At 47.8% G+C, this 12,953-nt stretch overlaps 2 gene segments (V, D, J or C); both read right to left on the bottom strand.

Annotated features, from left to right (window-relative positions):
- Nucleotides 1-12,953, bottom strand: part of LOC103791027 (immunoglobulin gamma-1 heavy chain-like) — a 211,862-nt gene that overhangs the window by 129,611 nt on the left and 69,298 nt on the right.
- On the bottom strand, nucleotides 8,954-9,555 carry LOC144577529 (immunoglobulin heavy variable 6-1-like). The segment is given in 2 exon segments: nucleotides 8,954-9,390; nucleotides 9,474-9,555. Coding segments are annotated over 2 exon segments (480 nt in total).

A 12,953-nucleotide genomic window follows, 5' to 3' on the forward strand; every position in this document is an offset into this window, starting at 1 on the left:
CTGGCTAATTTTTGTATTTTTAGTAGAGATGGGGTTTCAACATATTGGCCAGGCTGGTCTCGAACTCCTGACCTGGTGATCCGCCCACTTCAGCCTCCCAAAGTGCTGGATTGTAGGCATGAGCCACCGCGCCTGGCCCGATGGAAGGCATTTGTGACCCGTTTTAAAGATGGCTACATGGGACCGGATGGATGTAGTGCTCATGCCAGTTTGAGCGCCTCCATCGTTTCCACCGTCTGCGCTGTCCTGTGTGTTTTACTTTGCGTATAACACGATGACATTGAGAACTGGTACCTTAAACATTGTTCTGTTTACAGTAAATGCGTAGGTTAATTTGTGTCCCTTCAGAGCGTGAAGTTTTTCTACTGAGGAAAACGGGGTCATTCATGTTTATTCGGGTTTTTTCTCTTCGCACTCTTTCTAGTTCACTTTACGCATAATAATAATGCACTCTATGACCCCTCAGCGTATGTGAAGCCCCTGTCAGAGAACATGGTGTGGGTCTTTATTTAAATCTTTTTTTTAAAAATTTTTATTGCATTTTAGGTTTTGGGGTACATGTGCAGAGCATGCAATACAGTTGCATAGGTACACACATGGCAGTGTGTTTTGTTTGCTTTCTCCCCTTCACCCACATTTGGCATTTCTCCCTAGGCTATCCCTCCCCACCTCCCCCTCCCACTGGCCCTCCCCTTTTCCCCCCAATAGACCCCAGTGTTTAGTACTCCCCTCCCTGTGTCCATGTGTTCTCATTTTTCATCACCCACCTATGAGTGAGAATATGCGGTGTTTCATTTTCTGTTCTTGTGTCAGTTTGCTGAGAATGATGTTCTCCAGATTCATCCATGTCCCTACAAACGACACAAACTCATCATTTCTGATTGCTGCATAATATTCCATGGTGTATATGTGCCACATTTTCCCAATCCAGTCTATCATCGATGGGCATTTGGGTTGATTCCAGGTCTTTGCTATTGTATATTTAAATCTTTACTACACCCTGTGAGGTAAGAGTGGCATCTTTGTGAATGATTTGAGACGCTGGCTCTTCAGGGGCTCTGTCCTCGCCCACCAGCGAGGGGACTAAGCAGGGCAGAGTGTGGATCAGACTTTGGGACCAATGCCCGTGTTCCCAACCACTGCACATATGGCCTTGCATGGCACGAGGACCTTGGTGTCTGGCTTGTTCGTTGTGCCCGTCAACGGGTTTTCTCTTTAAATGACAGTGCTATGAGTGAAACAGCTTCACACAAATAACATAAGCACAACGTCTCACTATTAAAATGCAGATACAAAATAGGAAAACAGGAACGTACTTTCAGCGGCTCACCTGCAGCCCATCCTACCTTCCTGTATCCTGCTGGCCATGTCGGCGTATTTTCTGCTAAGTAACCAGCCCAATTGCAGGGGCTTTTGGGGGGTCTCACCGAGGCCAGGTGCACATCATCAGTCTTAGAGTCATCAACAAACAGTGCTGATGAGAAAAGCACACAGAAAAGACCTTGAAATCCAGAGCTACGCAGCAACGTGACTCATGAGTACATCCCACTGCTTGACTGGGTGAGGGAAGGGCAGGTACGTGACAGGCACGGCTGTGTAAGTAGAACTTCCTGGGCCAATTCCAAGCCTGTTGCAACGAAAACTCACAGCCTGGTGTTGGAGGGAAATGCTTGGCAGTAAATGTCCACATCCAGACAGAAGAAAGGTCTCAAGTCAATAAACTCGGCTTCCACCGTAAGAAACTAGGAAAATAGCAAATTAAGCTTCCTGTAAGCAATAGAAAAGAAATAATAAGTATCAGAGTGGAAGTCAGTGAAATGTAACACAAAAAAAGCAGAAAAAAGTCAGTGAAACCGAAAGCAGTTTTTTTTTGAGAAAATCAGTGAAATGAAACTTTAGGCACGATGATCAGAAAAAGAGAAGACGCAGATGAGCAAACGGGGACTTGAGAGGCGCCAGCATGACAGACTCTACAGATGTTAAACCTCCAAGAGGGGTATATTGTTTAAAAAAGTTTTTGACAGTAGATTGAACAACTTGGATGAAATAGATAAATTGATTGAAAGACACAGGAAAACTCACTGGAAAAGAAACAGAAAGTTAAATTGTCAGTTAAAAACTTTCCCACAGTCTGTGTTCAGTGGCTCATGCCTGTAATCCCAGCACCATGGGAGGATGAGGCGTGAGGATTACCTGAGGCCAGGAGTTCAAGACCAGCCTGGACAACATAGCAATACCTCAAAAATAAGACAAAGCAATATAAAAAACAGCTGGATGTGGTGGTGCAAACCTGTAGTCCCAGCTACTCAGAAGGCTGACGTAGGAGGATTGCCTGAGCCCAGGAGGTTGAGGCTGCTGTGAGCTATGAGCACACCACTGTATTCCAGCCTGGGCAACAGAGTGAGACTCTGACTCTTAAATAAAAAACCCTGCAATCCACAAAACAAGCAAGCAAACAAAAAAACCTTTCCCATAAAGAAAACTCTAGGCCAATGTCTTCACTATGAAATCTTGCAAACCTTTAAGGAAGAAATAATGCCAATTTTATGTAAATTCTTTCAGAAAAATGAAGAGGAGGAAATATCTTCCCAACTAATGCTGTGAGTCCAGCATGCCCTGATTCCAAAACGAAGCAGTTATATGAATAAATACCCTACAGACTGATCTTCCTTGTAAACCAAGGTGTGACAATTCTCAACAAATTTTGAGAGAATCAAATCCAACACCAATATGTAACAGTAACAACACATGATGACCCAGTGGGGGTTGTCTCAAGAATGCAAAACTGGTTTGATATTAAAAAAATAAGTGAATGTAATTAACTCGTATGTTATTAATGTAATTAATTCATACGTTAAGATGTGTGATCATCTTAGTAGATAGAAAGCATTTAATAAATTTTAGCCTGAGAGTCTGAGTAAAAAACTCTCAGAAAAGTAGGTGTAGGAGCAAACTTCCTCAGTGTGATAAACGGCATTTATAAAAAACCCTGCAGCTAACATCTGACACCACAGTAAAAGACCAAACTCCAACGTCAGGAAAAAGGCAAGAATGTCTGTTTTCAGCACTTCGGTTTAACATTGTACTAGAGGTTCTACCCTGTGTAATAGAGAAAGAAAAAAATAAATTTATCCTCACTGGAAACGAAGAAAACCTGACTCTATATATAGACCACATGACCATTTGTATGGAAAATCCTATGGAATCTAAAAAGTGCTGCTAAAATTGAGAGGAAATTTAGCACATGCGCAGGATATAAGATCAATTCAATTTCCTTGCTATTTCAAGAACTTTCTTTAGCCAGTCTTTAAGAATACATCTTGTAGTTTGTGTCCTTTGTAGGGACATGGATGAATCTGGAGAACATCATTCTCAGCAAACTGACACAAGAACAGAAAATGAAATACTGCATGTTCTCGCTCATAGGCGGGTGATGAAAAAAGAACACATGGACGCAGGGAAGGGAGTGCTACACACTGGGGTCTACTGGGGGGAATAGGGGAGGACAGAGTGGGGGAGGGAAGGGGGGAGGGAGAGCCTGCGGAGAAATGCCAAATGTGGGTGAAGGGGAAGACGGCAGCAAAACACACTGCCATGTGTGTACCTATGCAACTGTCTTGCATGATCTGCACATGTACCCCAAAACCTAAAATGCAATAAAAAAAATAAAGATGGTAGTTAAAATTCTCCCCCCACCAAAAAAAGAATACATCTGGTATCAAATATTCGTTTAGTTTTTGTTTACTTGAGAACATATCCATTTTCTCCTCATTCTTGAAGGATAGTTTCATTGGGTATAGAATTCACAATCAACAATTCTCGAATATTGAAAAATATTTGAGAAAAAGTCTAGAATTTGAATCGACATCCCTGATAGTTGATGCATCATTTCTCTCTAGCTGCTCAGTGCTGTCACCTGGGCAGGGCACGGCATGGAATAGATGTGCTCAGTTTACGTGTGTGACCACACAACATGTATTTAAGCAGGTGGACCAGGTGGGCGCTGGAGGGGAGGCCGAGCAGGGTGGTCTGGTGAGCGCTTGTCTAGGCAGGGACTTGCCAGATCATAGCCAAATGCACGGACAGTCACAGAGGTGGAGGATGGTTTGGAGAGAGGGGCTCAACATGACATAGGGGAGGGAAATGTATATATATTTGTTTCTATGTATAAAGGTGATAAGTTTATTGTAGGACATTTATAAATTATAATAATAAAATGGTAGCCATTCAACTCTACATTATCCAATAGCATGTGCCACTTACAACATTGAGCAGAACGAACAGACCCCCCACATGGCTGGGCTCTCATCTCATGGCTGGGGGTCCAGATGGGGCTTGGCCATGGCATAGGTGTTTGGCAGAAATCTCCTTAAATCAACCATGGTCAGTTATAAATTCCAGACTGATGACCTGTGATACACTCAGCCCCTACTCAAATCACTCTGCCCGTCCTGACCATCACCCAATCCAAAGCCTCCCAACCCGGTCTCTCATTACCAACAGTGTGGAGGGTAAGAAATCACCACATTCAAAGCAAAGCCCTTAAACACCCTGAAAATAAGAACTCATAAAAACAGGAATGAAACTGCCGATTTAAAATATTACTTAGCAAATACATGTCAAAGGATGTTAAGTTTAATTGCAAAGCCAACACATTTTAAATCACTGACTTGAAGCCATAGTGTATGGGTCTTTTTTCACACTGCTGTAAAGACATAAAGAAAGGATGCTTGAGTGACTCACAGTCCCAAACGGCCGGGGAGGCCTCAGGAAACTTACAATCATGGCAGAAGGTGCAGGGGAAGCACGGCACGTCTTACATGGCAGCAGGTAACAGAGAGAGTGCAGGGGAACCTGCCACTTTAAACCATCAGATCTCGTGATAACTCCTTCACTATCATGAGAACAGCATGAGAGAAACCACCTCCTGATCCAGCCACTCCCACCTCGACCTTCCCTCACACATGGGAACTGCAATTCCAGATGGCTGTGGGTGAGGACACGGAGCTAAACCACGTCACACAGGAACCTAAAGGAAGACTAAAGTAGGAAAACTTCTCACATCAGGAAGACTTTATAAGTCGGTGATCCCAATATGCAAAATAAAACGATGTAGTTTTACTAAGATAATGGAATCTTCTCTGTAGACTGACTTGCCCGTGGAAAAGCTCCCCACCCTCACCGTGAAATCCATGGGACCGTTTCCCATTTGTGTGAAGTCCTCAGTTAGTATTGAGACTTCCAAAGGTCAGAATCCCTTTGCTCAGGCTGCATGGTCTGGACGAGACATTATTAGCTAATAGATGTGCAGCAGCTTTTGTGTGAAAGATGCTATAAGACATTTAAGTATTTGATTATGATTACTGAGGGCTCATTGTACTGTTGGGACACATGTACTTATATGCCTGGAAAAATTTCCATCTTGTAAGAGTATTATTTTGGGGAAAAGTGATTAGAAAACTGTTGTGGACTGGCCACAGCACAACCTGTGGGTGTTCTAAGCCCCAGGGGCGATGAGGGAATTAAGGAAAAAAGACAGACACAGAAATAGAAACCGTTAGCATGGGACCAGGGGTTCTTCACACGATGAGGACTGTGAAGGCACAGAGCTCTCGGCTCCACACCTATTTACTGCAGTATGCAGAGTCTGATCATATCACTCGAGGTGGGTGAGTGCGATGGAACAGCTTACGTCATCCGTACTGAGTAGGGGGCATGTGGTTATTCTAAAGAACTAAACCAGTATTGCATAAACAATAGGTAATTATTGAGGTGCAGCTGCAGGAGTGTGGGAATGGGTAAGAGCCAGCAAGTCCTGACCATGTGACATGCCTCACCGGAGAGACTATCTCCTGAGCCCAGTCACCTGTAGAACAGGTGGGAGACCAGAGAATGCCACTCTCATCACAACCAGCCCAGAGGTCTCCTGCAAGACCCTTTATGAGCCTGTGAGCAGGGCCCCTCCTCCAGGCAGGAGACAGAGACCCTTTAAGAACTTGTGAGCAGGCCCCCTCCTCCAGGCCACAAGACCCTTACTGAAGGGTTCAAGCAGCAGGAGGTTGAGCAATGGACCAGGGGTTCCAGTCTTCAATGCCCAAACGTTCCAGGGCTGCCACTTTACAAGCCTTCTCACCAACCCAGCGTTGTTTTACAAAGTACAAGCTGCACTCTTTGTTTAGCTCATACAATGCACAAACTTCTATAAACTAAAAATCTTAACTAAGGCTAACTTATTAAACAAAAGCAGATTAACTCTTAAGTAGATACGGTGTAGGCCTGCCCTCTATTATTTTGGCCTACAGAAAACATACTGTTAATCTTCGTTTATAGAGTCTTAGGCTTCTGAATTTCAGATCATTGGCAGTTTTCCTCCAACTGTAATGATAATCAGCCAATTTAAGGAGGTTTTCAGTTGCAGAGTTTCTATAGAGGTATCCTGTCCTGAAATCCCAGTATTCACTACTTCTTGAAAACCCATGCATGGATGGAGAATGACATCAGCAAGATGGATGACTAGAGAACCCTGGTGTTCTCCCCCACCCTCCCCACAAGAAAGGACCAAGGCAAGGAAGAAACAGCACAGGTTTGACTCAAGTATAGAAGGGAGTGATTCTTCATCAGTCGGTAATCCTGACTGATCAGATGGAGTGGGAATGCACCTGTGGTGATCAGAGGCTCAGCATGGAGGCACCTGGCCTTTGCAGCCTTGTCTCCCCCCGATTGGATTGGCCTGGACACAGGAGGCACTTCCCATGTAGGGGGAAAAGGTAAGCAGATTTCCCACCAGCACCCACTTCCACCGCAAACATCTACAGCCCTTACAACAGGAGAATTCCACAGTCTTTGCAAGCCCTCAGCCCAGTTTGGGAGTTGCTGGGAATGATCCCAGATCAGGAGCACAAGGTATGTACCCCCCGCCCCCATTCATGCCTGTGAGCTAAGCTACTCAGTGCCATCTTGAGACCAGAGCTACCTCTGGAGTGCATCCTGCCCTCAGGCCGGTAGCCACTGCCCCTCTCCAGCACTGGGGCTCCATCTCCATGATGCCCATATGTGGAGGGCTGAATGCCACAACCCTGGCAGTGCAGAGCCTGGGCAGAGGATTGGCAGTGACTCTGGCTCTGCACAGCAAAAAACCCAACCCCTGCTGCTGCACATCCAGCTGGAGGAAGAGCCTGCGAGTCCTGCCCAGGGTGAACCACCACTGATTTGGCCAAGCTGATGAGTGCCCTCCCCTGAGCAGGAGAGGCCCCTGACCACTGTGCACCTGATGCTACCTCCAGGCTGGCAGAGGGATATGTGCCCACATTTGGGGTCTGAGAAACAGCCCTTTGGTACCCTGTGGCACCCACTCCAATTCCCACAGATATGCTATTGACCTGTCCACGTTGTACCTGCAATTAGGCCTGAGAAACAGCATTATGGATCAGCCCTGGCAGACACTTCTACAGGCTGACGAGCAGCTGTGCACCATGATTCAGGCCTGAGAAACAGCCCTGTGTCCCCTCAGCCCCCCAGTGGACCCAAATCTGGGCCGGCTGAGTAAGCCATGTGGCTGTGTCCTGGGTCTGAGAAAAAGCCCATGGGGTGCCCCCAGGAGAAACACGCCCAGGACAGTTGAGCAGCCATGCACTTGTGTCCTGAACCTGAGAAACAGCCCCTGTGGATGGCCCTCAGCAGCCACAGCCCCAGGCCAGCCAAAGAGATCTGCGTTTGTGTCCTGGGCCTGAGAAATAGCCCCATGTCCCCAACCCCAGTGAGCCTGGCACCAAGTTGGTCAGTCCACCATGTGGATGCATGTGCCCCTGACCTCAGAAACAGCCTGGCGAGTTCACTTCTAGCAAAGTTGCCCTACCACTGCCACAAACCTCTCAGCCTAGGCCACCGAGACCCTTGCAAATGTGGACTGCAGCGGAAGAAACTACACTACTCCATCAACCCAGAGCTAAAGCTAACACACACCACCAGCCTGACACCCTAAGACCCATCTAGACTGGTAAGTCTTTTCCTACAAAACCTAGTTCATGGAATTGTAAGAGGTGACTGGTCCACCAGATGTGTAGAAATCAATGTGGAAACACATCAAATGTGGAAAGTCAAGGAAGCATGACACCTGAAAAAGACAACAGTAATTCTCCAGGAGCAGACCCCAATCATAAGGAAATATACGGAATGTCTGAAAAAGAATTCAAAATGATAATCAAAAAGAAACTCAGGGAGATACAACTGTGTACGGATAGAAAATTCAATGAAATTGGGAAAAATTTATGATTTGAATGAGGAATTTAACAAAGAGATATGTATCATAAAAGGAATCCTAGTCTCCATAAATAAAGAATCAGTGTTTGGAGAGTGAAAAAAAAAAAGAACCAACAGAAATTCTAGAGTTGAAGAATTCAATGAATGAAATTAAAAGTATAACTGAGACCTTCAAGATTAGACTAGGCCAAGAAAAAGAGAGTTTCTAAAGTTGAAGACAGAACTTTTGAAATAATTCAGGCAGATGAATAAAAAGAAAAATAAAAGAGTAAGAAAGAATGAAGAAAATCCCCAGGATTTATGGGACACAATTAAGTGAACAAATATTTGCATTATGGGTTTTCCAAAAGAGAAGGGAAATGGTGTGGAAAACACATTTGATGAGACAATAGCGGAAGACTTCCCAAGTCTTGGGGGAGAGAGAAGGACATCCAGATCCGGGAGGCTCAAAGAACCCAAAATGGAACCTCTTTGAGGCACACTGTTGAAAGTCAACCTGTCAGAAGTCGAAGACAAAGAATTCCAAAAACAGCAAGAGAAAAGCATTAAGTCACAAATAAGGGAATCTCCATTAGACTAAGCACAGGTTTCAAAAATAGGAAAAAGAGTTTTCTATGATCTCTGTTGCTAAGCAAAAAAAAAAAAAAACAAACCAAAAAAACAAAAAAGCAACAGCAGGAAGTTCCATTTCCACTTAACTCTGCACCTGCTCCTGGTGCGGATCCTCTGCTGGTGGTCCTAAAGGCCCTCTGGTGTCCTGAGCATCCCTGCAGGGGGGTTTGTGTCTGGGCTCACGCTGACTTTCCCTGACTGTGTGTCTTGCACAGTAATACACGGCTGTGTCCTCGAGGGTCACTGAGGTCAGCTGCAGGGAGAACTGGTTCTTGGACGTGTCCGGGTTGATGGTTATTCGACTTTGCAGAGATGCTGCATACTCAGAATACCACTTGGACCTGTAGTACGTCCTTCCCAGCCACTCAAGGCCTCTCCCTGGTGACTGCCTGATCCAGTTCCAAGTAGCAGTGTTGCTAGAGACACTGTCCCCAGAAATGGCACAGGTGAGTGAGAGGGTCTGTGAGGGCTTCACCAGTCCTGGACCTGACTCCTGCAGCTGCACCTCTGACAAGGCACCTGGAGACGAAAGGAAACAGCAAAGTGAAACACCCTTCACTCTGTGAATGCTGCTGTGAACACTGCACCTTCCTGACACTGACCCCATGGGAGCACGGAGAGGAAGACGAGGAAGGAGACAGGCATCGTCCGGAGAGCTGCTGACTGCCCTGGTCAGCCGGAATCCAGCAGGCTCTGCAGTTCTGCATTTAAACGGGAAGCCACACCCTGGCATTTGCCTGTGTGGGCGTCACTTGCTGATGTAAGGCCCCGGGAGGGAGAAGCTCACTGAAGTGCAGGGGCCCTCAGGTCTGCGACTGGGTTTCCCCAAAGCCATTTTCTTCCCCAAAGCAGGTTGGACCCAAAGAGCAGCTCAGAGGCAGGGCCCCTGGGTGTGATGACTCTGGAATTCCAGCATTTGGCATCTTACATCAACCAAAGTCTACATACTCTCTTAATGGATTAGAGCCCCTTCATTTATGTGCCCATTCATTCACTCATTCATGCAACAAACCCTGAGGGCCAATGATACTCAGCCCCACCCCCAGGCATGAGGAGGCATCCCCAAGCAGATGTGCCTTCCCTGTGCTCCTAGGGCCACGTGCCAGGTCCCTAGAGTAAGAAGGCTCAACACCCACCCCACCCCAGGCAGCCTCACCGCTCTGGGAGTGAAGGGCAGCAAGTCAGCATCCTGGTCCCGGAGAAGCGTGCAGTAGAAAGAGGATGGGTCTTGCTTCTGTATGGTGGGGCAGGATGGAGCCGAGTTCAGGGAGCCATGAGCTTGTAAAGAGAGGTCCACGGAGCACAACGGACAAGGTCAGATCATCCCAAAGCCCCAGGGTGGTGGAAGCACTGCAGGATGGGGTTGGAGCTTTTTTTTTTTTTTTTTAAATGCCTCAATCATGAATCTGCAATAGTGAGGGCTAATGACAGGTGACCGTGGTGCACACAGAGTTTAGGAGGGCCTGTTGCTGTCCAGTGACACTTTCTCCCTACGTGGCCCTGAAGTGTAGCACCCCAGTTCCTGTGGTTCTCAGGGCCTGAGGTTCCACCCTAACTCCTCAGTACTCACGTGTGTCATCCACAGACATTGCATCTGTGTGGTGGGAACAGGGGTGCCACCACTTCTCGCCACATCCAAGGGCCACCGCAGGCTGATTTGTGGGGTTTGTGGTTCCAGGACATGGCAGGTTATCTGCTTTCAGGAGGATGGTGGGTGGCATGGAGCTCACCACACAGCCAGGGCAGAGGGCTCAGAGTGCACTGAGGAAAGGCGGCCCCAGGGCATTCCTGGTGACTGGCTGGGGCTGTGAACACGGAAACCCTGTACTGGTGAATTGAGCGCGGGGCAGTGAGTGTGGCTGCCTCCCAGCCATGTGGGGCTGTGCCCCTGCAGGGGGCGAATCTGTGTCCCCCTGTCAGTGGTGGACCCATTGTCCTCATCCACAGCTCTCACGCCTGTCCCTCACTCACTGTAGGGTCTGACTACAGCCCCGATAGACAAAGACTTTCCCGCCTGCATTCTCGGTCTACAGCCCATTCTGAGCCCAGGGTGAGGTCCAGGCTTGCACAGGAAGGAGATACTGTTGGTCACGGGGTGGACTGTAGCCTAGGGGGCTGCCCAGGGCTGCCAGGGAGACTGAGCAGACTCCTGGCTCTCAGATGCAAGGGCCTGCCCTCATTTCCTCGGAAGCCCATTTCATGCCCTGGGCTCTCAAGAGTTCTGGTGCAGGATCAGGAGGTGGGACAGGTCTGGACAGACAGAGGGGCGTGTCCTACAGGCCCACATCCTGGGGCTTGCCCAGGAGAGGGCACAGCCTCCACTCATCGCTCTTGACAGGGCCTGTGGTGTGGCTTTGGATATTGGTAAGAATGGTGGCTGCCGCTGCTGCTGCTACAGGAACAGTCACAGCTGAGCAGAGGCTGCAGTCCCTCTAGGAGCCGTGTCCTCACGCGTCACAGAGCCATGTCCTCTCCAAGCCGTTTGCGACTGTTCGCACCACCCACCCAGCACCTGCACGCCCTGCAATTGCCCAGAAAGCCCACCTCAAGCTGAAAGGAAAAAGCAAAGCTGTCTCTGTTCAGATATTACGTGGCTGTAGACAGAGAAAAATCTTAAAGAATCTGCAAAAAGATTCCCCAAACAGAAACAGAGACTGTTCAAAGTCAGAAAATCAAGGACATTCGAGCATATGAGCACCAAACAATTAGAAAATCAATTTTGAAAGGGAGAAACCTGTGAAGACATAAAAAGCAAGCAGGATATGCCTCAGAAGGAACAGAAAGGCCGGGGGCGGTGGCTCAAGCCTGTAATCCCAGCACTTTGGGAGGCCGAGGCGGGTGGATCACGAGGTCAAGAGATCGAGACCATCCTGGTCAACATGGTGAAACCCCGTCTCTACTAAAAATACAAAAAATTAGCTGGGCATGGTGGCGCGTGCCTGTAATCCCAGCTACACGGGAGGCTGAGGCAGGAGAATTGCCTGAACCCAGGGGGCGGAGGTTGCGGTGAGCCGAGATCGCGCCATTGCACTCCAGCCTGGGTAACAAGAGCGAAACTCCGTCTCAAAAAAAAAAGAAGGAACAGAAAATGATGCGTGAGAACTTTACAGCGAGTTCTGAAAGGCTCTCAGAGGCTGCGAACACAGGGAGGCACCGTGTACTGGATCGTGGGCTGGAAAACGTAGTGTAATTAAGATGCCAGTTTTCCCCAAATAAAATCTACAGTTTAAATGTAATCCAAATCAGTTTTTCCAGGGTATGTAAGGACACATGCTCCAGAGATGCGGGGAATGCTTAGTAATCATAAGCAAATACCTGAAATGTCTGAGAGCACCTTTCACACAGAAGCTGCCGCACGTCTATCAGCTGACAATTCTCATGCTTCGTTCAAGACCGTGCAGCCTGAGCAAGGGGATTTCTGACCTTTGGAAGTCTCAACTCTAACAGAGGACTTCACACGAATGGGAAGTGGTCCCATGGATTTCAGGGTGGGGGTGGGGAGCTTTTCCACTGGAAAGTTCATTTTGTAGAGAAGGTTCCCTTGTCTTAGTAAAATCACAGTTTTGTTTTGCAGACTGGGATTACCCACTGATGTGAGAAGCTCTTCTGCTCTATTCTCCTTCCAGGCTCCTGTGTGACACGGTTTGGCTGTGTCCCCACCCACAGCTCATCTGGAATTGTAATTCCCATGTGTCAGGGGAGGGCCTGGTGGGAGGTGATTGCAGGTGTCTGCCACTTGCCCAGCTAAGTTTTGTGTTTTCAGTAGGGACAGGTTTGCCATGTTGGCCAGGCTGGTCTTGAAGTCCTGGGCTCAGGTGATCCGCCCGCCTCAGCCTCCCGCATGCTGGGATTACAGGTATGAGCCACAAACCCGGGCCCCAGGCTGTACTTCATGCATTTCTCAGGGTAGGTTGGGAGCAGCCTTAGTCCTCAATTAAGGGGCGCAGCTGCTCAGGAGATTGCCTTTGGGAGACTGCTTCGGCTCCACCTGTCTTCAGGTCTTTCCACCTGGCTGGTACTTTCCTTGTGTAGGCTCTGCATAGGTTTCGGTCCATAGGTTTCTGATGATTTTCCCCCAATAC

The sequence above is a fragment of the Callithrix jacchus genome, chromosome 8 (genome assembly GCF_049354715.1).
Source record: "Callithrix jacchus isolate 240 chromosome 8, calJac240_pri, whole genome shotgun sequence".
Taxonomy (NCBI): domain Eukaryota; kingdom Metazoa; phylum Chordata; class Mammalia; order Primates; family Cebidae; genus Callithrix; species Callithrix jacchus.